The 24,488-nt window shown below is 44.5% G+C and overlaps 1 protein-coding gene across 1 annotated transcript in view; it reads right to left on the bottom strand.

Moving 5' to 3' along the window:
* Positions 1-24,488, bottom strand: part of LOC134358508 (tetraspanin-14-like) — a 55,929-nt gene that overhangs the window by 19,412 nt on the left and 12,029 nt on the right. Inside the window, exons 2-5 of the mRNA XM_063070801.1 lie at positions 13,069-13,119; positions 12,166-12,309; positions 6,689-6,859; positions 2,509-2,634 (exon numbers count right to left, since the gene is read on the bottom strand). Of these exons, the coding sequence (XP_062926871.1) occupies positions 2,509-2,634; positions 6,689-6,859; positions 12,166-12,309; positions 13,069-13,119 (492 nt within the window). The remainder of the gene's footprint in view (positions 1-2,508; positions 2,635-6,688; positions 6,860-12,165; positions 12,310-13,068; positions 13,120-24,488) is intronic.

Genomic DNA, 24,488 nt, shown 5'->3' with positions numbered 1-24,488 from the left:
GACTAACTGGTCTATAGTTCCATGTGTTATTTCACTTCCTTTAGGTAACACGGTCATAGAAAGTCACCGTGTACAGGCAGAGTCAACATGGTCTAACACAAGGGAAGAAATGAAAACATTGAGTAAAAACAGATAACGTGCTGCCTGACCTGTTTCAGCATTGTCTGTTTAATTTCAAATTCCTAGCATCTGCAGTTTTTGATTTTCAATTTATAAAAAGAAAATGGTTTTTGACAAGCCTATTAGCTTTTTTTTTCTTGAGGACTTAACCAGCGGAATGGATGAGGGAGAATCCAGTGACTTTGGTATATCAAGTTCAAATTTACAGTTATTCAACCGTACACATGTACACCACAAAATGAAACAACGTTCCTCCGGGCCAAGGTGCACAGCACAGGACAGATAACTCACGCACATGACATAAGTAATAATACCACAGGTGCATTTATAACACAAGTTAGAAGGTAAATAGTAAAGTGCTATTGACGCTTCGTACGTGATGAGATCTGGGTGGTAGCTGGGAGTTCCGTAGTCTCACGGCCTGGGGGATGAAGCTGTTTCCCAACCTAACAGCCCTAGTCCTAATGCTACAGTACCTCCTGCCTGATGGAAATTATTGGACAGATGGGCTCTGCATACACAGCGCTCCTGATAAATATTCCTCACGGATGGAAGGAGATATGCTGATGATACTCTCAGCAGACCTTGCAATCCTTTGTAGGGACTTGTGGTCAGATGCCTTGCAATTCCCCTACCAGATGGTGATGCAGCTGGTCAGGATACTCCGAGTGGTGCTCCTGTAAAGATTGTTTAAAATGGTTTTTGGGCGGGGCGGGAGTGTGCCTCACTCATCTCAATCTCCTCAGGAAGTGGAGACGCTACAGTGCTTCCTTGACAAAAGAAGTGGTTTTGAGGGACCAGGTGAGATTGTCCATTATGTGTACCACCAGGAACTGTGATTGCTCCTAACTCTCTCCATGGAGGAGCCATTTATGTGCAGTGAGAAGTGGATTTCCACACATACTTGATTAGGGAGAGGGGTCTCAAGTACAAGCAGAGCTCAGGAGACTAGAAAGTGTCAGCTGGACAGAGGACTGTTTAAACGGTAGAAAGAGGTGGGACAGAAACTCCTCGGGGACAGTAGCTGTCAAATTAGAGTCGGGACTGGCCACTCAACTTACAGAAATGAGTGGCTGGAGAACCTCTGCTCATAACCTCTCACGTTAAGAGTTTCTTCATGGAGTCCTGGTTTCTCAAGGTATCTTTTGTACTTTCTTTAATCATAGAGTAATACGACAGTAAAACAGGCCCCTCAGCCCATCTAGTCCAGGCTGAACTATTATTCAGCCTAGTCCCATTGCCCTCCCCACCCCTCCCATCCAGGTACTTATCCAAACTTCCTTTGAAATTCAACCTGCATCCACCACTTCCACTGGCAGCTCGTTCCACGTTCTCTCCACCCTCTGAATGAAGAAGTTCCCCCTCATGTTCCCTTAGAATTCTTTTCCTTTCACTCTTTAACCTATGACCTCTAATTTTAGCATCACTCAGTCTCACTGGAAAATGCCTGCTTCTCTATACCAATAATAAAGCGACTCTCATTCTCTTACGCTTCAGGGAATAAAGTCAATCTTTCCCCCGGTTTTATTATCCAAATAACTAACATAGATGACAAACAACAATGGACCCAGCACCGATCCCTGCGGCACACCACCAGTCACAGGCCTCCAGTCAGAGAAGCAACCATCTATTATCACTCTCTGTCTTCACACACAAAGACAATGTTAAATCCAATTTACTACTTCATTCTGAATGCCAAGTGACTCAACTTTCTTGACCAGCCTCTCATATAGGACTTTGTCAAAGGCCTCGATGAAGTCCATGCAGACAGTGTCCACTGCCTTTCTTCATCAACATTCCCGGTACTCACCTCAAAAAACTCTGTAAGATTGGTTAGATATGACTGAACACACCTAAAGCCATGTTGACTATCCCTAATCAGTCCCTGTCTATCCAAATACCTCTTTATTCTGTCCCTTAGAGTACCTTCTAATAATTTATCCATTGGCCATCAGGCTCACTGGCCTATAATCTCCAAGCTTATTCTTAGAGCCTTTCTTGGACAACGAAACATCAGTTATCCTCCAGTCCTCCAGAACCTTGCCTGTGGCTAAGGTCATTTTAAATACCTTTGCCAGGGCCCCTGCAATTTCTGCACTAGCCTCCTACAAGGTTCGAGGGGAACACCTTGTCAAGCCACCTGAATTTGCCTCAAGACAGGAAGTACCTCCTCTTCTGTAATTTCTGTGCCTCTCCTTTAAATGGAATGATTTCCACTCCCACTATTATTTTCAAAATCTCTGGAATCATTCTGATAAGAATAACGTTCTCCATACTGTCAAACATGCTCTGTAGTCCCCTTGTCCATCTAACTTATTCCCCTTACCTTTGCTTTGAGTCTGCTATCTGATTGTTACAACAAGGACGATAACTGTTCCCACTACTTACTGCAGGGTCTGGCATACAGCAGGAAAAGGGAACACCACATCGTTCCCGGCTGGTATTCTCCTGAGAACAGTTGAAGTAAGGATTGTTGTCCCAGTCATTAGGACCACCAGCTCCACAACACTGCATCTGAAAGGGAATGTGACTACATTAGGGAAACATACAGGGTCCAGAGGAAATGCAGGCAGGATGGGTGAAGGTAACAGAGCAGTTAGACAGGTCGGCAAACAGACACGTAACTTCAGCTGAATGAGGATCTCATGAATCTGACATCGCCGGGAATTAGAGAATAAGACTTGGAAGAATTGGCAAGGCACAGGAAACAGAAATTGGAAAATGGGAAATGAAGTCTGTAGTTCTCAGTTGTTTTTGTGCTTCAAGTCAAGCAGTTCCGGAAGTAACAATGACAAATGAGGGCGTGGAGCGAGAGGGTGTGCTATTGTGGTATGACTGAAATGCAGCTTTGAAGAACAGTCCTGGTAACAGGAGTTCAGAGAGGGTAGGGCGTTGGAGAGAGGGGTGGTGAGGGAACAGGAGGAGGTCTGAAACACTAGGGAACTAAGGCAAATTAGTAAAAAACATACAAGAGGAGATATTGGGACTAAAACGTTAATAAATCCCCAGGACTCAATGATCTGCACACCAGAGATGAAAGCAATGATTCAGGAGACTTAATGTTCTGTTTATCTGCTTCTAAAACTCTACAGGTTGTGGAAGCAGTCCTGCAAATATGACTTAATATTGAAGAAAAATGGGGGGGGGGGGAGAAAACAGGGAATCATCAGTCTTTTAGCCTAAAATCTGTGATAGACTACATGTTGGAACCAATAAAGAAAGATGTCATAAACAAAGAGTTGGGAAGTCAATTGGTGAAAGAGATGAAGGGCCGGGGGCTGTGGTGGGGTGGGGTGGGATCTGACAGGAGAGGACAAAAGGCCATAGAAGAAAAGGAAGGGGGAAGAACACCAGAGGGAGGTGATGGGCAGGTAAGGAGATAAAGTGAGAGAGGGAAATGGGAATGGGGAATGAAGGGGGGACAATTAGCAGAAGTTCAAGAAATCAGGTTGGAGGCTAGCCAAAAGGGATATAAGGTGTTGCTCCTCTAACCTGAGCATGGCCCCATTATGGCAGTAGAGGAGGCCATGGACTGACATGTCGTCAGGAAAGATGTCATAACTGAATAGGATGATGGGAGGGAGCAGAATCAAGATGGATTTTTGAAAGGGGAATGATGTGTGGCCAACACATCCACTAGTTTCCCCTCAACTATTTTACAGAACTTCTTTGAAGATGTGACCTGTAAAATAGATAACAGGGAAATAGAGGATGTGTTTTCAGAAAACTTTTGTAAAATCTCATGCAAAGAGTTGTTCGACAACATTACAGTATCTGGAATTAAAGGAAACACCAGAACATTTGATCTGACCTCATCAGTGCTTTGGTTACTGATTAGAATTTTGCCAGTGAGGTGAGATTGGCTACCCTTGAAAAGAAGGCAGCATTTGGGTGAGTGAGACATTAAGGTGAAGCTGAACATGATGGCATCAGAGATAGAGTCAAACCTTGCACAAAGGAAGATGGTTCTTGTTGTCAGTCATCCCAGTTTCAAGACATCGCTGCAAGGGTATTTCAGAGCAGTGCCCAGAGCCAAATTAAAAAGGCAAGGAGGACTCATTAGGGGTGGCATGGTAGTGTAATGGTTAGCACAACGCTTTACAGTACAGGTGACCTGGGTTCAATTCCCCCTGCTGCCTGTAAGGAGTTTGTACGTTCTCCCCGTGACTGTGTGGGTTTCCTCCAGGTGCTCCAGTTCTCTCCCACCATCCGAAGACATACTGGTTGGTACACGGAGCTTAGAAAAATAGAGGGCTAGACACTAGGGAAATTCTAAGCAGTTTCTAGAGTAGGTTATATGGTCAGCACAACATTGTGGGCTGAAGGGCCTGTAATGTGCTACTTCTATGTTCTAAAAAAGAATTGAAAATATACTTGGACTATGTTAACTGTCCTGTGCTATCACCAGTGGGATCATCAGTTGATCTGCCACCTGTCTTCAAGATATCTTGGAAGAAAAGGTAAAGAATAATCCTAAGGGATCCTACAAGTACATTGCAATGAAAAGAATAACTAGGGATATAGCTGATCCCCTCAGGACAAGTGTGGTGCCTGTGTATGGGTGAGGTGTTAAATGAATATTTCTCATCTGTACTTACTGTGGAGAATGTCATAGTTACTGGTGAGAACAACAGGGATGTCCTGGAACATATCAACATTATGAAAGAGGGGTATTTATGTGGCTCAGCAACACACACAAAATGCTGGAGGAACTCAACAGGCCAGGCAGCGTCTAGGAAAAGAGCATCTGCAGATTTCCTCTTGCTTATGTGCCTGAAGGTGGATAAATCCCAAGAGCCCGACCAGCTGTCTCCTAGCAAGTTGTGGGAAACAAGGAAGGACATTGCTGGAGAGATTTTGTATCATTATGAGCTGCAGGTCAGGTTCCAGAAGAGGGGGAGTAATACTGTCCCTTTATTTAAGAAGGGCTGCACGGACAAGCAAGTGAATCACAGGCCGGTGAGCCTAACATCAGTGGAAGATATCATAATGGGGAAGATTCTGGTACTTATTTGCATTTAGAAAGGCAAGGACTGATTAAAGATCGTCAGCACGGCTTGGCACATGGAGAAATCATTCTTCACAAATTTGACAGAGTATTTTTGAAGAGGAGACCAAAAGGAATGTCAAGGGCAGGGCAGGAGATAATGTCAACATGGACTTTCAAAAGATCCCCCATAGTAGACAGGCCTGGAAGTTCAGATCACACAGGACATGGGTGAGCTGGTCAACTGGATACAATATTTGCCTGGTGGAAGAAGTCAGAGGGTGTCAATGAAGAGTAGTTATTCACACTGGAGGCCTGTGACCAATGGTGTGCCACAGGGATCCGTGCTAGGTCCCATAGTGTTTGTCACATATATTAAGGATATAGATGAGAATTAAGGTGGTACATTTGAGATTGTAAATTAGTACACTTGAGATTGACACCTAAACTAGTAGTAGAGTGGAGAATAAGAAAGTTGTCTAAAGATTTAGATCAACTGGGAAAGTGGGCAAAGGAATAGCAGAAGGAACTTATTTTCGGTTAAGTGTGAAGTGAAGTATTTTGGGAAGTTAAACCAGGGCAGCACATACAGCAAGTGGTAGAGCCCAGCGGGGTGTTATAGAACAGGGAGACCTATAACACCTCTGTAGCCTACTGGAGCATACTTTTCCTGAAGCGGCGATGCAGGTAGAGGAGGTGGTGAGGAAAATTTTCAGAATGCTTGCCTTCGTCTAAAACATTGATTAAACCACATTTGGAGTATTGTGTGTAGCTCTAGTCACCCAGCTACAGGAAGGATGTCACTGAATTGAGAGGCTGCAAAAAAGATTCACGAGGACGTTGCCAGGACGGGAGGGCTGGAGTTATAACGAGAGACTGGATACACTGGGATCGTGTTCTCTGGAGCACAGGAGATTGCGGGGTGACCTTATATTGGTTTATTAAATCATGAAGGCTATAGATAGGGTGCCTGGTAACAACTTCTTTCTCCAGAGTAGTCTAAAATTAGATGGCAAAGATTCAAGATAAGTGGGGAAAGATTTATAAAGGACCTGAGGGGAGAATTCTTCGCACAGAGGGTTATAAAAACATGGAATGACCTGACAGAAGAAGTGGTGGGAGGGGATGCAATTACAACATTTAAAAGACATTTCGATAAGTACATAGATAAAAAAGATTTAGAGAGGATGTATGCCAAATGAAAGCAAATGGGACTTTCACCTTGGTCAGCACGGACAAACTGGGATGAAGGGCCTGTTTCATGCTGTACTCTACATCAGATTCTCTACAAATCTATAAAAGCATGTCAGGAATCCTATCTTCAGTTAACTTATTTTAGTCCACAAAAGATAAAAGCAAAATTAAACAGTGAGAGATTAGATAGTATGTTTATTCAAAGGATCCTAGGTTGTGCTTACACCAGTGAGATGGGACATGCAGGTGCAGGAATGCAAATAACCAATTGTCCTGGAGAGTTGTAGAATGATACAACGTGCAGGTGGGCCCTTCAGCCTAGCTCAACCATGCTGACAAAGGTGCGTTCCTCAGCCAGGAATGAAAGAAGAAGAATACAGTACATACGTATTTCTGAACTGCATCGATGAGGTTCTGCAGATCTATGTCATCGCGGTACACTCCAATATTGTCTCGGACAAAATTCTGCACCTGTTCCTTCACCCAGTCTTGAAACACGAAGGCGAGGATTCCAGCCACCAGCTCCAAAGTGAAGATTGCTCCAATGATTAATGAGAACTGCAAACACAATCCCCAGAATGAACCCAGTTAGAACCAATTCCAGAGAACAATCAGCTGCTCACTGCAAACTTTATTTCTCTCCATCCTATCAATAAATTACTGATCTTTAGTCTCTTGTCTCAAACACATGAAGCTTCCCCATTTTCTCATGCCTTTGGCTCACGCACTCTTGTGTGAGCAACCAAATACTGAACTATTCAACTCAACCAGCCTTTGCTCTCTCCTTCTACTGATGTTGGAGAATCAATGCCTCATTTTTAGATTGCCTTCACATTTACACTAACAATGACAGAGACCAACTTCGAAGCCTTGCTCATTATCATCCTTCCATGAAAACACACACATATTCATTCAAATCAAATTCCTGTTGCTCTGGACGAACAAGCTGGTTTAATTCTGAGAGCCCCTGGAGGAACACTGTAGGGTAAGGGGGCAGATAAAAACCACAATTTTATAGGCATACCTCATGATGATCTCCAGATTCAGAGTCATACAACACTACAGCACATAAACAGGCCTTAAGCCCACTTAGTCTGTGTCAAACCATTAATCTGTCTAGTCCCATCGATTTGCACCAGATCATGGCCCTCCATACCTCTCCCATCCATGTACCTATCCAAATTTCACTTAAGTGTTGAAATCAACACCACACCCACCACTTCCACTGGCAGCTCATTCCACAATCTTAGAGAAAAGATCCCCCCTCATGTTCCCCTTAAATATATCACCTTTCACCCTTTAACCCATGACCTCTAATTCTAATCTCACCCAATCTCAGTGGAAAAAACCTGCTTATATTTACCCGGTCTCTACCCCCATCATAATTTTGTACACCTCTATCAAATCTTCCCTCAGTCTTTGACATTCTATGGAATAAAGACCAAACCTACTCAACCTCTCCCTATATCACAGCTCCTCAAATCCTGGCAGCATCTTTGTAAATTTTCCCTGCACTCTAAAACTTATTTACATCTTTCCTGTAGGTGGATGACCAAAACCACACATAATACTCCAAATTAAGCCACAGCATCTTACACAATTTGAACATAACATCCCAACTCCTGTACTCAATACTTTGATTTATGAAGGCCAACATGCCAAAAGCATTCTTTACGACCCTAGCTACCTGTGATACCATTTTCAAGGAATTGTAGGCCCGTATTCCCAGATCCCAATGTTTCACTGCAATCTCAATACCCTACCACTCACCATGTAAAACCTCCCCTGGTTGGTCCTCCCTAACTGAAACACCTCACACTTGTCTGCATTAAATTCCTTCTGGCTTTTTTCAGCCCATTTTCCCTGCTGGTGCAAATCCCTCAAGGTTTGAAAGTCTTCCTTGCCGTCCACTACACCCCCTGTCTTGGTGCCATCCACAAATTTGCTGATCCAGTTTACCACATTATCATCCAGATCATTGAAATAGATGACAAACAACAACAGACTCAGCACTAATCCCTGTGGCACAGGTCTCCAGTCAGATAGACAACCATCTACAACCACTCTCCGGCTTCTTCAGTGAAGCCATTGTCTAATCCAATTTACCATCTCAGCTTGAATGCCAAGTGATTGAACACTCTTGATCAACTTCCCCTGTGCAACCTTGTCAAAGACCTTGCTAAAGTCCATGTAGACAATATCCACTGCCTTCCCTTCATCAACTTTACTGGTAACTTCTTTGAAAAACGGATGAGATTGGTTAGACACAACTTACCACACACAAAGCCATGTTGACTATCCCCATTCAGTCCCTGTCTATCCAAATAGATCACCACTCTGTTCTTCCAGAGGACCAATTTTATCTTTTGCTATCCTTTTGCTCCTAATATATTTGTAGAAACCCTTGGGATTCTCTTTCACCTTGCCTGCTAGAGCAAACTCATGTCTCCTTTAATCCTCCTGATTTCATTCCTAAGTGTTCTCTTGCATTTCTTTTGCACCTCAAGTACCTCATTTCTTCCTGCCTGTCTATACCTGCTAAGCACCTCCTTCTCTTTCTTAATGAAGGCCTCAATATCTCTTGAAAACCAATGTTCCATAAATCTGTTATCCTTGCCTTTTATTCTGACGGGAACTTATACTCTCTGTACTCTCAAAATTTTACTTTTGAAGGCCTCCTATTTACCAACTACACCTTTGCCAGAAAATAGCCAGTCTCAATCCACACTTCCCAGATTCATTCTGATACCTTCAAAATTGGCTTTTCTCCAATTTAGAATATCAACCCATGGACCAGATCTATCCTTTTCCATAATTACGTTGAAACTAATGGCATTATGATCACTAGATGCAAAGTGCCCCCCGACACAAACTTCTGTCATATGCCCTGTCTCATTCCCTGATAAGAGATCTAGTATCACACTCCCTCTAGTTTTATATACAGACTAAGGAAACTTTCCTGAACACGTTTGACACATTTCCCAATCTAAAAACTACCTACAAAATCAAATCCAGACTTGAACTCCAAAGGCGCAGTAGGTTTCTGCTCAAATGAAATCTGTGAACAGTAGTCCAGGTTGATCAAGAGTGTTCAGTCACTTGGCATTCAAGACAAGTAGTCCAGGTGCTTTGACTAAATGGTCTGTTGCTGTGTTGTACATCTCAGCTTTATCATGCCTTACTGGTGGTAATTTGCACCAGAGGCTGGTTTCTCACCACTCATAACAAGCCGTCATGCAGTGGGGTTCTCAAGTTGGATTAGATCTGGAACGGTCCACCCCAAAAACTTCCATCAAGTAATCCCAAATTTCACAAACAGCTCATAACACCTCAAGACTCAGCAAGAGGATCACTCAAATAACTGAGACTCAGTCCAGAGGGAAAGTGCTTTTTTATCGCTATGTCATTCAGTGATTGGATGAAGCCTAAGAAAACACCACTGAGCTTAAAGCATAAGGGAGAACAGAAGTGGTCTCCTATTCTTCATCAAGATCTTGCCTGACCTTCCAAACCCCCTAATCTCTTTGATATCCAGAAATCTGTCAATCTGTTTGGAGGGAGTAGCTGAACCTCCAAGGTACTCCTCCTTTCAGTGCTAACTGGTCACCTCCCCATTGAGAGATACTGAACCCTGACTCTAGACTCCTCAGCTCTGCTTTTATGCTGTTGAACCCTCTCCAGTAGTGTATTTTTCCATGATATCATCTCTCATTCCTTCAGAATAGAGGCATTTATTACTCAGACCCTCTGCATGACTCTCCAGGCATTCCAGGAACCAGTCTGGTGAATCTTTCCTGCACCTACAGCAGGTGCTGCATTGTGAAGATCAATGCAGAATTTATTTTCTTAACTATCATCTGAATCTATATTCTGTGACAAGTTCCACTTCCCAATTCTGTTTTCTCTGTCCTCGGCCAATAATTACTGCCCCTTTTGCAGCACCACCCACTCCCAATGCCCCCACCGCTGGCTGCTTCCAAATCCAAACACACTATCTCTTCCCTTGCCACAACCCCGAATACAACCACAAAGAATGGAACAGCAAAAATAAAAACTTCAGAAACTGGAAGTTTGAAATTAAACAGAAAATAATTGGGAACATGATGGGGGATCACGTTGTGAAACACTTCCTGTTTCTGCCTCTACAGATGTTAGCTGACCTGCTGAGTACTTCTAGCATTTTCTATTTATGTTGGCTCCCTTTCCTGAGCTTCACTCCCCTTGTTCTGCACTGCTCCAAAGAGCGCTATATGAGGTCACTCTTGCCCTCGGCCATCAGGCTCTATAATGACACACATCAAAGTTGCTGGTGAATGCAGCAGGCCAGGCAGCATCTGTAGGAAGAGGTACAGTCGACGTTTCAGGCCGAGACCCTTCGTCAGGACTAACTGAAAGAAGAGATAGTAAGAGATTTGAAAGTGGGAGGTGGAGGGGGAGATCTGAAATGATAGGAGAAGACAGGAGGGGGAGGGATGGAGCCAAGAGCTGGAAGGTTGATTGGCAAAAGGGATACATGGTTGGAGAAGGGAGAGGATCATGGGACGGGAGGCCTAGGGAAAAGGAAAGGGGGAGGGGAGCCCAGAGGATGTAGAGCAGGCAAGGAGTTATAGTGAGAGGGACAGAGGGAGAAAAAAGAGAGAGAAAAAAAAGGGGGGGAATAAAATAAATAATAATAATAAATAAATAAGGGATGGGGTACGAAGGGGAGGTGGGGCATTCCCGGAAGCTAGAGCCATCAGGTTGGAGGCTACCCAGACGGAATATAAGGTGTTGTTCCTCCAACCTGAATGTGGCTTCATCTTTATGGTAGAGGAGGCCGTGGATAGACAGGTCAGAATGGGACTGGGACATGGAATTAAAATGTGTGGCCACTGGGTGATCCTGCTTTCTCTGGTGGACAGAGCGTAGGTGTTCAGCAAAACGATCTCCCAGTCTGCATTGAGTCTTGCCAATATATAGAAGGCCGCACCGGGAGCACCGGACGCAGTATATCACCCCAGTCGACTCACAGGTGAAGTGTCGCCTCACCTGGAAGGACTGTCTGGGGCCCTGAATGGTGGTAAGGGAGGAAGTGTGAGGGCATGTATAGCACTTCTCCTTGCCCATCCTCTGGTCTCCCCGCCTCCTTTCTTTCTCCCTAGGCCTCCCGTCCCATAATCCTCTCCCTTCTCCAGCCTTGTATCCCTTTTTCCAATCAACTTTCCAGTTCCCAGCTCCATCCCTCCCCCTCCTGTCTTCTCCTGTCATTTCGGATCTCCCTCCCCCCCTCCCACTTTCAAATCACTTACTATCTCTTCCTTCAGTTAGTCCTGACGAAGGGTCTCGGCCTGAAACGTCGACTGTACCTCTTCCTATAGATGCTGCCTGGCCTGCTGCGTTCACCAGCAACTTTTATGTGTGTTGCTTGAAATTCCAGCATCTGCACGTTTCCTCACGTTTGAGGCTCTATAATGAGTCAACCTATAGCCTGGGAAGTGATGATCGCCTCCCATTCGACAGAGATAACTTATTTTTTATTCTTTCTTACTTTTCTTCTAATTTTTGTATATCTGTGCATTTGTAATGCTACTGTGACACCATAATTTCCTTTGTGATGAATAAAGTATCTATCTAGGGCAACCCAGTCCAGTAAGGTCCTTGTTTGCACTGCTGCTGACTGTCAAATGCAAAAGCATCACCCAGGCAGTTTTTGTCAGGGGACAGAGACAGAAGCGTGACAGGATAGAGCACGTGCAGAAGCATTAATTAAAACTGGAATCCCGTAGAGCACCACAGCAAGATCAAGGCCGTGGCGACAAGTCAACAAGTGAAAGGTTGCAAAAGGTCGACATATCTTTGTTGAAACCACCGGTGCAAGGACTCACAAACTTTAGGAGGCAGATGTTCTCGCGCAGAGCTCCGATGCATCCCGCGAATCCCAGAATGAAGGTCAGGAAACCGACCACCAGGATTACCCAAACCGGATCAAATCCATTCAGCTCAGTGATAGATTGGATGTTTAACACTCCCTGTGAGTGAAAGAAAAAGACATCAGCCACAAGCCAGTCTCGTGTAAATCAGAGCGCACACCAAAGCTGAACAGTCCATTATTCAGACTACTCCTGCATCTCCCCACTCACACCCTAATTCACACTCTTCACGCACTGCAGGAGCCTCACTGACTGGCCCCAAGGAATCATTCATTACAGTAAATAGTTACACTGCGAGTTAATCAATCCTAGGTGCAGGGTAATTCAGTCTGAACAAGTTCCCACTGAATGTGAGCATTCGTCTCCTCCGTTCATCACAGCTGTAGCAGAAGGACAATGGACTGGGGTCTGAAGGGTTGGGATGAAGTGAGGAGTTCTGAAATCCACTCAAACTGAGGCAAGGGATGTCCTGCACAGGTTGCTAACTTTGTTTGGGAGGTTTCTCCCTTTGTTGAGAAGAACAGACGCGCAAGAAATGGTAATGAACTGAGGGAGTGTCAACAAGGTGCTTGATCACTTCACTAAAAGTACAGCACATTAATCTTGCCCCTTTAATATCACGAGATTGGGGGTGTTTACAAACTGTGAAGACCCCACATCCATGCCCAACAACCCCCATAAAGTGTTGTAAATGTCCAGGCTTCACCCCGAGTTCTGGAGAATGTTCATCTGACTGAAACACAAACTCTGATTTCTCCCCCACCCCAACAGATTCTGTGCCAACTGCTGTGATGGCAGCATTCCCTCTGAACCTCAGTGTCAAGGGAGCTGGGAGTAGTAATCCAGCAGGAGGCTTACCTTTTCATTCCAGGCCCAGAAAGTGATTGCAAGCAGCCCAGCACCAGCCAACTGCAAGAGAGAAAGAACAAGGTTCAAAAGGCAGCCAACGAAAAGAAACACCAGGCCTAAACACATTTTTCACTTAGTTTCACATCTGCTGGGTCCTTAAAATGCAGAACCACCTACTAGAGGAAAGGACTGAGGTTTCTTACAGGTAAGGGCAGGCTGGACAAATGGATGAGTAGGAAGGGAGTGTCAGATTCAAGAGCGAAAGGCAGGAGGGGCTCGGATGGAATGCACACAGGTGAGCCCAAATGTACAAAGTGCCTTGTTCAAGCTGTTTATCCAACACATTTTTGTCCTCAGATATGAAGGGCTTTGGATTCACACAGTGCAGGGGTAGACCTTTCACCCATCATGTCTGTGCTAACCATCACACACCATTCCAGGTTCCATGATTTTATCCAAACTTGGCCTGGAATTTTCTATGCCTTGGGATTCCAAGAACTCATCTAAATACCGTGGTACTCATCTGAGTCATCTCTTCCACTATCTCCTCCCACAGAGTGCCAGACTTCAACCACCCCTACCCCCACTGGATGAAATATTCTTCCTCAGTCTCCTCTCTAGGTATCGCACCCTCTGAATATAAACACTCAACATCTCTCACTATCTACCCGACCTACTGGCTCAATGCTGGCAAACAAACAAGAGTAGCTCAGCTAGACAACTTGGTTGGCAGGGATGAGCTGGCCTCCGTCCATGCTGACACCACCCTTTCAGTCAGTGACTTCAACACCCACATCATTGTCCGATCTGTCTGTTGTTGGCTGAAACAGACCATCGAACATGGAAGAGTCTGGCACAGGACTTGGCCCTTTGGTCCATGATGTCTGCACCCAATATGATTCTGAATTAAACTAAATCCCTTCTCTCTGTATTGGTCCCAACCCCTCCATCGTATATTTATTTCTCTATCTAAAAGCCCATGAACACTACCGTCATATCTGAGGGAAACAGAGTAAATGGAAATTCTGTACACCTTAAGTTTCTCACCAGCACTTGCTGTTCTCTAAGAAAAGGCTGATCCAAGGTTTCTTTATTTCCGAAATCCCCAGCCTTTGGTATAATTTTCCACTGAACCCTTCCAGGTGCATTCTGGTGACCAGAGCTGTAGGCAGTGCTCAAGCTGAGCTCAGTCCCGGTACGAGCTCCTGCACAGACATTCTTCTCCACAACTGTGGCCCTTGAATCACTTGATTGACCAGTCCTGTCATTGGTAAGACCAAAGGCCCCAACGTTCCTCTGCATTTCCCCATATCTTTCTTTCATAGCCTTGTTTCCTACCATCTCACTTTGTGCTCCTTATGTGTTTAAGATTGCCGGTCTCATCCATCTCTATCAAGGACACAACCATCCCCACCAGCAAGAAGGTCTTCAAGAGGCAACGCTTTAAGAAGGTGGAATCAATCATTAAGCATCCAGGACATATCCTTTTCCTATTACTACTATCGGGGAGGAGGTACAGAAGCCTGAAGACCCACACTCAATGTTTTAGGAACAACTTCTTCCCCTCCACCATCAGATTACTGAATGGTCCATGAAAACTAACTTGCTATTCCTCTTATGCAATATTTATCTACTGTTATGGTAATTTTTAATGTCTTGCATTGTACCTGTTAATCACAAAACAATAAACCTCACAAGCGTCAGTGACAATAAATCTATTTCTGAGCAGAGGGAGTCAGTGCTACAACTGGTTGTTCACAAAGTAAAAATCTTGCACAGCTCTAACATGAGCACTGGACGGTATTTTAGGTGCCAGACCACTGACTGCAAAACTGGCCGCAATATCTGCCTCTCCATTGCCGATCTGGTAACCTGGCTGAATTCACTCTCATGGCAGTGAAATGGTTAAAGCGATCTCGTCAGCTGGCCGCTCAGTGCACAGAGAGCCGCTTGGGCCAGGATGTGTCAGCTCACGATGACAGCGGCCATCGCCAGGGACTGTGGCCTGCTCTATGTGTGAACAGATCGGCCAAGTCCTTCCCCTTCCTCTCTGGTATCTCCCCAGTTACACCGTTCATCTCAGCCTGGAGATTTCTCTACAGTAACAACCCACCTGTAGTGGTCACCTTCTTTACCTCACCTTGTTCCATCAGTTTCTAGCCACTCCTCTCCTGAATGCTGAGGTTTTCCCATGCCTCAGACTTGCTGTTCCTCTGGGAACACAAGGAACCATTTCTGTTCCTCTAGTCTCATGTTTAGTTTCCTTTGTTAACCACAGTCAGGCCATCTTTCCTGTGGCGATTTTGATCCTAGATGAGATATATTTGTATGCAATACATTAATAATATCATGCCTGACAGGATAAATTCCTATTTTCCAATTCATCTTGTGTTTCATACCTTCAAAGCACACTTCATTCAGTCCCTACTCTTGGATTGAACCAATCTCCAATTTTTGTAACATTCAATTACATTCCAATAACTCTTATAGCCTCTTAAAATCAATTAACCACTCATTGCACAGGTAAAATTAAAGATTAAAGTCTATCACAAGCCCTGTGGCCCATCAGGCTGGTGCCTATGCTGGTTTCTGTGGCGTTAAGTGACTGAGAGTATGAGACTCCCCACCCCCCCCCCCACCGGATAAGACGCCAGTCTATCGTGAGGTTAACCCCCAGCATTTTTGCTGGTACCCGTTCTTAGCTGGGTAGACTGGAGCATTGTGTGGTTAAATGCCTTGCTCAAGGACACACATGCTGCCTCGGCCGAGGCTCGAACCCATGACCTTCAGATCGCTAGTCCAACGCCCTAACCACTTGGCCACGCACCACACCATTGCACAGTACTAAGTCTTAAATCACCACGGTAATATAGGAGCAGTAGACCACTTGATCCCTCAAGACCACAATACTGTTCAAAATAATCATGGCTGATCTACCCCAGGCCTCAATTCTTCTTTTGTGTCAGATCCCCAATTCCCTGGTAGCTGTCTGGCATCTCCTTTGGACTATCTCCAGTGTTAATATTTCCATTTCTGGCCCATGAGGGGGCAAAACTGTGTGCAGTGTCCAGATGTGGCCTCAACAACACTCAAATTGTTATAAAACTTCCCTGTTTTTAAACTCCAAAGAAAGGCTAATATGCCATTTGCCTTCCTGACTACATACTGAGTGTGAATTGTTTCAAGGACAAAAACAACATCCCTCAGTTCCATTCTCCCTATGTTCAGTAATATGTACTACTTAACATCCTGTTCTATTATGTTTCCTTTTTCTAAAAGTAAAGCATCCAGGAACACGATTTCCAAACACGGTCACTTTGCAAACATTTACATTTTTGTTCAGAGATACAGTGCGGAACAGACTCTTCGAAGTATGTCACCCAGCAAACCCCGATTAACCCTAAACTAATCATGGGACAATTTACAATGACCAATTAACGTACCAACTGGTACGTCAGCGGACTGTGGGAGGAAACTGGAGTACCCAGAGAAAACCCATGTATTCCATGGGGAGAACGTGGTCTCGTTACAGAGGATGCTGGTTTGAACCTGAACTCTGACACCCTAAGCTGTGATAGCATTGTGGTAAGTGCCATGCCACCATGATACCCTGTCAACAATAGTCATATCTCTATACTGCTTTTTGGATTGTTGTCATCTACTTTCACTTGTGCCATTATGTCTGAATGCACGACAAGCAACCTTCAATCAAGTGATTTTAGTTTTTCTCTCCCCCCCACCCCGCTTTCTCCCCAATTAGTCATAAAGCACAAAAGCAGGTCTTTCAGCACAACTAATCCATCCTCTCTGAGTTAGTCCCTTTTGCCTGCATTTGGCTTATATCCCTCTCCTATCCATGGACTTGTCCAAGTTCTTTTTAACTGTTGTTATTTTACTTGTCTCTACAACTTCCTCCGGCAGCTCATTCCATATACTGGCCATTTTCTGAGTGAAAAAGTTAACCCTCAGGTTCCTATTAAATCTCCCCCCTTTCAACTTAAACCTATGACCTCTGGTTCATGATTCCCCAATCCTGGGAAAAAAGATTGTATGCATGTCCCTCATAATTTTATACTCCTCCACAACATCATCCCTCTTTCCCCTACACTCCAGTGAAAACTGTCCCAATCTGCGTAAACTCTCCCTACTCAGTCCCTCAAGTCTTGATAATATCCTCATAAATCTCCTCTGCACTCTTTCCAGCTTAATAGTATCTTTCCTATAACAGTGTGACCAAAACTGAACACAATATTCCAAATGCTGCCTCAGCAACATCTTTTACAACTCAAATAATTGTATTGGTAAAATTAATTCCTCTTCAGAGCTATTTTCATTATGAAGCTTAGTGTCCCTCCTTTAGTCATCCCACTTTCAGGCTTTTTCACGCCTCTCTTAATCTTGCCACTCAGAGGGCAGTAGATCAGCATTCTGTCTGTACTTCTCACTGGCTTAGGAAAGCAGTCAGCATAATCAAAGACCTCTCTCCCCACCCTGGATATTCTTTCTTCTCCTCTCTTCCATTGGGCTGAAGATACATAAGCTTGAAAATACATACCACCAGGGTCAAGGACAGCTTTTATCCTGCTGTTGTAAGACTATTGAACAGTCCGCTAGCATCAGAATCAGATTTAATATCAATGACATATGTTGTGAAATTTGTTGTTTTGCAGCAACAATACAGCATAAAAGCTATAAATGACAATAAATAGTGCAAAAAGAGAGCAAAAATAGTGAGGTAGTGTTCATGGGTTTGTTCCTTATCCATTCAGAAATCTGATGGCTGGGGGGAAGAAGCTGTTCCATCTCTTTGGTCTACTCAACTTGGCCTTACTGACGACTATGTTGTGTGGATGTGGCAAACCATGTATATATGTTGTAACTCGGTTACCTGTCTGGACACACCCCTCTGCTGACTGCCCCTGGGGCTCCTCCCACAGAGTCCTGTATAAAGGTATTCGCCTTGCCCCTCCCCCTCAGTCCGGGGGCAGACACTCACTGTGGAGGTCGTCTTGTACAGCGAATAAAAGCCTTTCAGTATTTTACCAAACCTCAGTCTTTTGGAGTAATTGAAGGTGCTTCAGTGGAGCAGAGCCACTGTCATTCCCACAGATAATACTCCTTTCTCTTTCCAACTTTCCCTGAAGCCAGATCCAGAATCCCCACCTTTCTTGTCAATATCGGTAACACACATCAAGGTTGCTCGGTGTTTTGATACATATGGTGTTTCTCTGGGTTCTCTATAGTAGTGCCCTGCACCTTAATCGTCCTCCACAGACTGGAACCCATCTGAGACAGCAGGGGTCTTGCATGTTAGTACTCTGGGAAAAGACAGTGCTGACATTTTGGGGAAGTCACATTGTTGGGTGGTTAGAGAAGTTAACCACCAATGATTCATCTTGATCATATTTCAGACCCTTGCTTCTTCAAAAGATGCATTAGTGGCTGAGAGTGATTATCAAGACTTGTTCTAGCCAGAGACTGATGATTAGACTTTTTTTTTTGATCTGATACTCTCTTTCATATTGTTTGTCCCCTTAGAACTTCTCTTCTCATTGGAATGTATCTGTTTTGTGTAAACTGAGAAATCCTCTCATTTGCTTGCCCACTGACTGACCAAAGCTTTAACCTAATGTGTCTGTTCACTTTCACAAGGTCCTGGAGACGTTGGCTTTGGAAATGTTCCACAGAGAGACAGATTCATGGCTCAAAGTTACTTCAGTTACACAGTCAGGCCAAAGTCCCATGTATACATTTTGGCGAAGCGTAGAATCAGGAAGTACTTCACAAAGACAGCAGACGATGAGGGCACAGAAATATTCATATATCAACTTGCACAAGAGTAGTAGCTGTGGATAGGAATGACAGGGGTATTGGGTTTGACATTGGGTTGAAGTTCTCTCTCCTTTTGGATGTGAATAGACTAGATCATATAGAGTCAGAATCATAGAAAAGTACAACACAGAAACAGGTCCTTCGGCCCATCTAGTCCATGCCGACCACTTAAACTGCCTACTACCATTGATCTGCACAGAGACCACAGACCTCCATACCCCTACCATCCATGTACCTACCTAAACGTTGAAATCGAGCTCGCATGCACCACTTGCACTGGCAGCTCGTTCCATACTCTCACGACCCTCTGAGTGAAGAAATTTCCCCTTTTGTTCCTCTTAAACTTTTCACCTTTCACCCTTAACCCATGACCTCTATTTGTAGTCCCACCTTACCTAAGTGGGAAAAGCCTGCTTGCATTTAACCCTATCCATTCCTCTCAAAATTGTATATATCTCTATGAAATCTCCTCTCAATTTTCTATGTTCCAAGGAATAAAATCCTCATCAATTCAGATCTTCCATATAACTCAGGTTCACCAGTCCTTGTAAATTTTCTCTATACTTTCAATTTTATGTACACCTTTCCTGAGGTAGGTGACCAAAACTGCACACAATACTCCAAATTAGCCTTTGTCAATGTTTATGCAACTTCAACATAACATCCCACATATACAGAACACTGATTTGCCATTTATCCAAAGGGCTCAGCCTGTGATCATTTTATGGGAGACCCAAGTAACGAGTAACAAGTCCTTGTCAGTGTGGCTCCCTGAAGAATTTCAATCACATACCTGGGTGGATCACACAGAACATTCAGACAGGGAGTGTGTACGTCTTGGTGCAGAGGACTTTGAAAATGTGTAGGGCAATGAAGATTGGTCTCATACATTTTGGATCAAGCTCACTGTTGAAGCTGCTTTCCATGTGTGCTGCTCAATGTGTCATTTGCTCTGAGAACCTTTGCTGTGGGTGATACTGGGGTCCAATGATCCTTGCATAATTTCCCCCTCTCCCCACCCACCACACAGGACATGCTCCCTCCTCATTACTGCCTTCAGGAAGAAGGTACAGGAGCCTCAGGACACACACCACAAGGTTCAGGAACAGTTACTAACCCTCAACCATCAGGCTCTTGAACCAGTGGGGATGACTTCACTCAACTTCATTTGCCCCATCATTCAAATGTTCCCACAACCAATGGACTCACTTCCAAGGACTCTTCATCTCAAGTTCTCAATATCTGTTGCTTATTTATTTATTATGACTATTTCTTTCTTTTGTATTTGCACAGTTTGTTGTACTTGCACACTGCTTCAGCACCCAAGTTGGTGCGGTCTTTCATTGATTCTGTTATGGTTATTATTCTATGGATTTATTGAGTATGCCCACAAGAAAGTGAATCTTAGGGTTGTATATGGAGTCCTATATGTACTTTGATAATGAATTTACCTTGAACTTTGAACATGCATGAGCTGCCTTCCTCTATTCCTTTCTATTGCTCTTCTCTTGCTGAGATACATGTGTACCCTTCTCTCACTGATACTTTATTTATCAAAATCTCCGAACAAGAGCTGAGCTCTTCCTGTACAGTCCACAGGATAATGTTGGCATTTTTACTCACACCTTCTACCTTACCACCACCGCTCAAATTTCCCTGTTCCCTGGCCAATCACCACTTCCTTAAAGAGGTCCATCCCTGGGATAGTGGCAGACTTGGTCTCTCTCAAGATTGAAAGAACAAAAGGATCTCACTAAAACTGAATAAAATTGTTACATCACTTGACTGGCTAGATGCAGAGATGAAGTTTCCCTTCTTGACTGGATAACTAATCATCTGAAAATGGAAGCATTGAGAAAAGAAGGAATTTCATCTTCATCCACCACAGGCATGCTCCCTTCTCCCCCTTCCCATTGGGCAGAAGATACAAAAGCCTGAAAGCACATAGCACCAGGCTCAAGGACATCTTCTGTCCCACTGTTAGCCCATCTAGTACAATAAGGCAGACACTTGACCTCACAATCTACCTTGTTGTACCTTATTGTTTATCAGTAACCCTTTACTCTGCATTCCGTTATTATTTTTTATGTATTACTTCGATATACTGTTGATCTGTATGGACAATATTCAAGATAATTTGTTCACTGTAGCTTGGAACACTTGACAATAATGAACCAATTTTTCCACTGAGGGTGGGGGAGGGTGAATCTTTGAAATTCTCCACCTGAAACCCAAAGTCTCTGTTTAGCCACTGAATATATTTGGTGATTGGTTTTCACTCATTTAGGGAATCAGCTATTGTGGGGTTGGTGCAGAAAAGTGATGCTGAGGTAACTGTAGGGGAGCAGGAGCAAGAAAGCCATGACTTTGACTTGTCTACAGGAAGCGAGCAATATCATAGTCTTACTGCTCAGAAATCAGGCCTGCAGTGAAATAATGGCTGAAACATTGCCAGGAATGAGTAAATTCAGGGGAAAAAATTCAAGTCAGAGTGAAAATAAGAGGCACCCTTGCTAATTTCTACACCTCTTGAAGAAAATAAATGGAGCAGATGATAGGGCAGACTGAATCGCACCTGAGAGCTAGCACAGATGGACAGGTTAAATAGCTTGTGCACTGACATTAAGAATCAGAAATGAATCAGAACTATCAGCGTTGTTGCAGGGATCGTGTCTCCAAATCAAGCCCCATACTTCCTCTAACTGTGACCACAACCTTCACTGGATTTCGAACACCAGCACCATGAAAGACACCATTCAGCTGCAAGCCTTCTTTTTGTATACAATGTGTAATAGCTCACACACTTTCATCTCCTTATTCTCAAGCATCTAAATTATTTTGTTGTCATATGTCCTGTTGTTGTTGATTTCATGAACGTTAGGGATCAGGATAGTGGACCTTCCCTTCCTGTTGTTAGACTTTATATCCGGTAGGATATAAAGTCTAATAAAGAAACCATTCACAGTTTCCACACGTTGTGGGATCCAAACTTCCAGGAGCTCCTGCCTCCGTGCATGGTGAATCCCCAGTTCCCAGGGAAAGGGGAGGAGCGTTTGAGCTGTTAGGAAAGAGGCACACTGGAGAGGGTGCAGAATCCTGCTTCAAACTGCATCAACCATAAGGTTTCCACTGTTCTACCGAGGAAAGACTGGAGAGGCCAGAATTGTCCTGCAATAGATGGGAGACAATGAGGCAAACAAAAATATGAAGAATCTGTGAGATGAATAATTGGAAGGATTTCTCTTCGTTGGATCCTAAAGACTGTGGGCGAGCTGCTCCTACTCCGGCTCACAGGTTCTGAGGTGACTGATGAGGTGGGGTAGCAACTGCAGCCGCTTCTCCAGCTGGGCCAGGAGCAAGTTCTCTCTCTTTCTCTCTCTCTCTTTTTTTAACAGCTGCCTGGACCAACCATTGCTTTGAGCAGGAAATTTTTATGTGGCCTGAAAACTGCGCAGTACTATAATAAGACATCATATAATTCCAGCTGCATAGCAACAAAAGCTACGTGGGTGGGAGCATTTCCGTTATAGCGCGGCTGTGCACCCACACAGCTTAGTGGGAGCAGTGGGCAGGAGATGCCCAAGCGATGTGGCTGGATGGTTGATTCGTGAGGTAGTGCCACCTTTCTTCTGCCCAAGGTTTCTGTGTACTCCTGATGCACAGCCCTGAGGTTCCCAACACTACCTCGTATGTTCTTATCGACTTTGAGCAGACGTGAGCCCAAGGTTTATAGAAATCTTCTACTTATTGAAGTAGGTTTTGAGAAGATGCTGGAATCCTGTTTACCAGGTCACTTCCTCCTGACACAGAACTTGTTTGCTCCAGGAATCTGGGAGAGGACAAGCAAGCAATATGGCCTGCTTGACAGGGCTCAGGAGAGAAAAATCGACATTGGCTTGCTTATCCTTCCAGTGATTCGGGGACATTGCAGAGACATCGGTGGGATATTTCCAGCACCTTGAAGTGGCTCCTTGTAGTCCAAGTTTCTCAAACATGTAAGAGAGCAGAGATCATCTCTGCTGTTCTGGTAGACGTTTAGCTTTGCACTAGATGTGAGGTGTTGGTCCTCAGATGACCAAAGGCTCAGCTGGTGCACCACAGGGCATGGTGAGTTCTGGTGTCTTGCCAAGGTCTGGCTTCTGAAATATGGAGAGTGGTCCACCACTGTGTGTCACTGACAGAGTGCGGTGTTGCATATCGGGTCACGTTTTAGTGGATTTTGAGCCATTTGTAGTGGCTGAGTTGACAGTTTCTTGGAGCTAGCTCCCAGTCAGTTCAAACACAGATATTATCCATGTCCTGCGACTAAGCCATTAGGTGTGGGATGACTTTAGTTCTGGGGAGTCATTGCGGGTTTAAGAGTTTCCGCATTAGCCACTGTTGTGGTCAGTTCGTTCAGGATGATGTAGAGCATAGTGGTGGAGAATATGAAAACAAGTTTCTGGGAAAGGAGTCAACCTAGTCTGACATCGGTGACACTTATAGATCTGTTGGTTGGGATCCCTTTATAGAGTAAACACAAGATAGGGTCAACACACACACAAAATGCTGGAGGAACTCAGTAAGTGCGGCAGCATCTATGGAGGGGAATGAAGAGTTGAAGCTTTGGGCTAGACCATTCATCAGGACTAGACAAGAAGGAGGCAGAAGACAGAATAAGGAGGAGGGTGAAGGGAAGGAGTTCAAACTGGCAGGTGATAAGTAAGGGGGATGAAGTAAGAAGCTGGGAGGGGTTAGATGGAAGAGGCAAAGTTCTGAAGAAGGAGGAATCTGATAGGAGAGGATAGTGCACCATGGAATAAAGGGAAGGAGGTGGGGAACCAGAGGGAGGTGATGGGCAGGTCAGGAAAAGTGAAGGATTGAGAGAGCCACCAGAATGAGGGAAAACAAAAGGGAGAGGGCACAGAGGGGAGTGATTACCAGAAGTTATAGAAATTGATGTTCATGCCATCAGGCTAGAGGCTATGCAGGGGATATATAAGGTGCTGCACCTCCAAACTGTGTCTGGCTTCATCATGGCAGGAGAGGAGGCTGTGGACAGACATGTCAAGAGTGGTAATGGGAAGTGGAACTGACATGGGAAGCCACCAGGAGGAGATCCTGGTTGTGGACAACATCCAAAGGAGCTCGACAAAATGATCCTCCAATTTGCCTTGATAGACACCACCCGACTGATGGAGAGAAAGGTTTCAACAAATCCGAGGAGTGTAAAGTATCGTGGCTGGTACTGCTCCCGTGTTGCTCTCAGTCGTTACATGGTGACCATCAGCTTCCTGGTCGTCCTGAATGGGTAAAATCCACTCTGTGACTTGGAACAGATGTGGCTGGTTGACAGGAGATGGGTGCCACACAGCTGTAATCTGCCCATCTTCAACATCTGCCTGTTGTGCAGTAAGTGTGCCTGAATTTAAAATGGTCAGCTGCTCTCTAACAGGGAGTGTGGGAGGCTGAATCAGGAATGACGATTCATGCTGATACTGTCCAATCCCTCTACCTCAGGCTATTTGAAAATAGTTGGTCACACTGATCCATCATCCACCTCTTTCATGGGTTCTCCACTGAGCACTTGAGTCACCAGATGAGGCTAATTTTCCCCT

Source organism: Mobula hypostoma, chromosome 18 (assembly GCF_963921235.1).
Source record: "Mobula hypostoma chromosome 18, sMobHyp1.1, whole genome shotgun sequence".
NCBI lineage: Eukaryota > Metazoa > Chordata > Chondrichthyes > Myliobatiformes > Myliobatidae > Mobula > Mobula hypostoma.
Note: the sequence above shows the minus strand (reverse complement) of the source record. Positions and strands in the feature narration are given on the sequence as shown.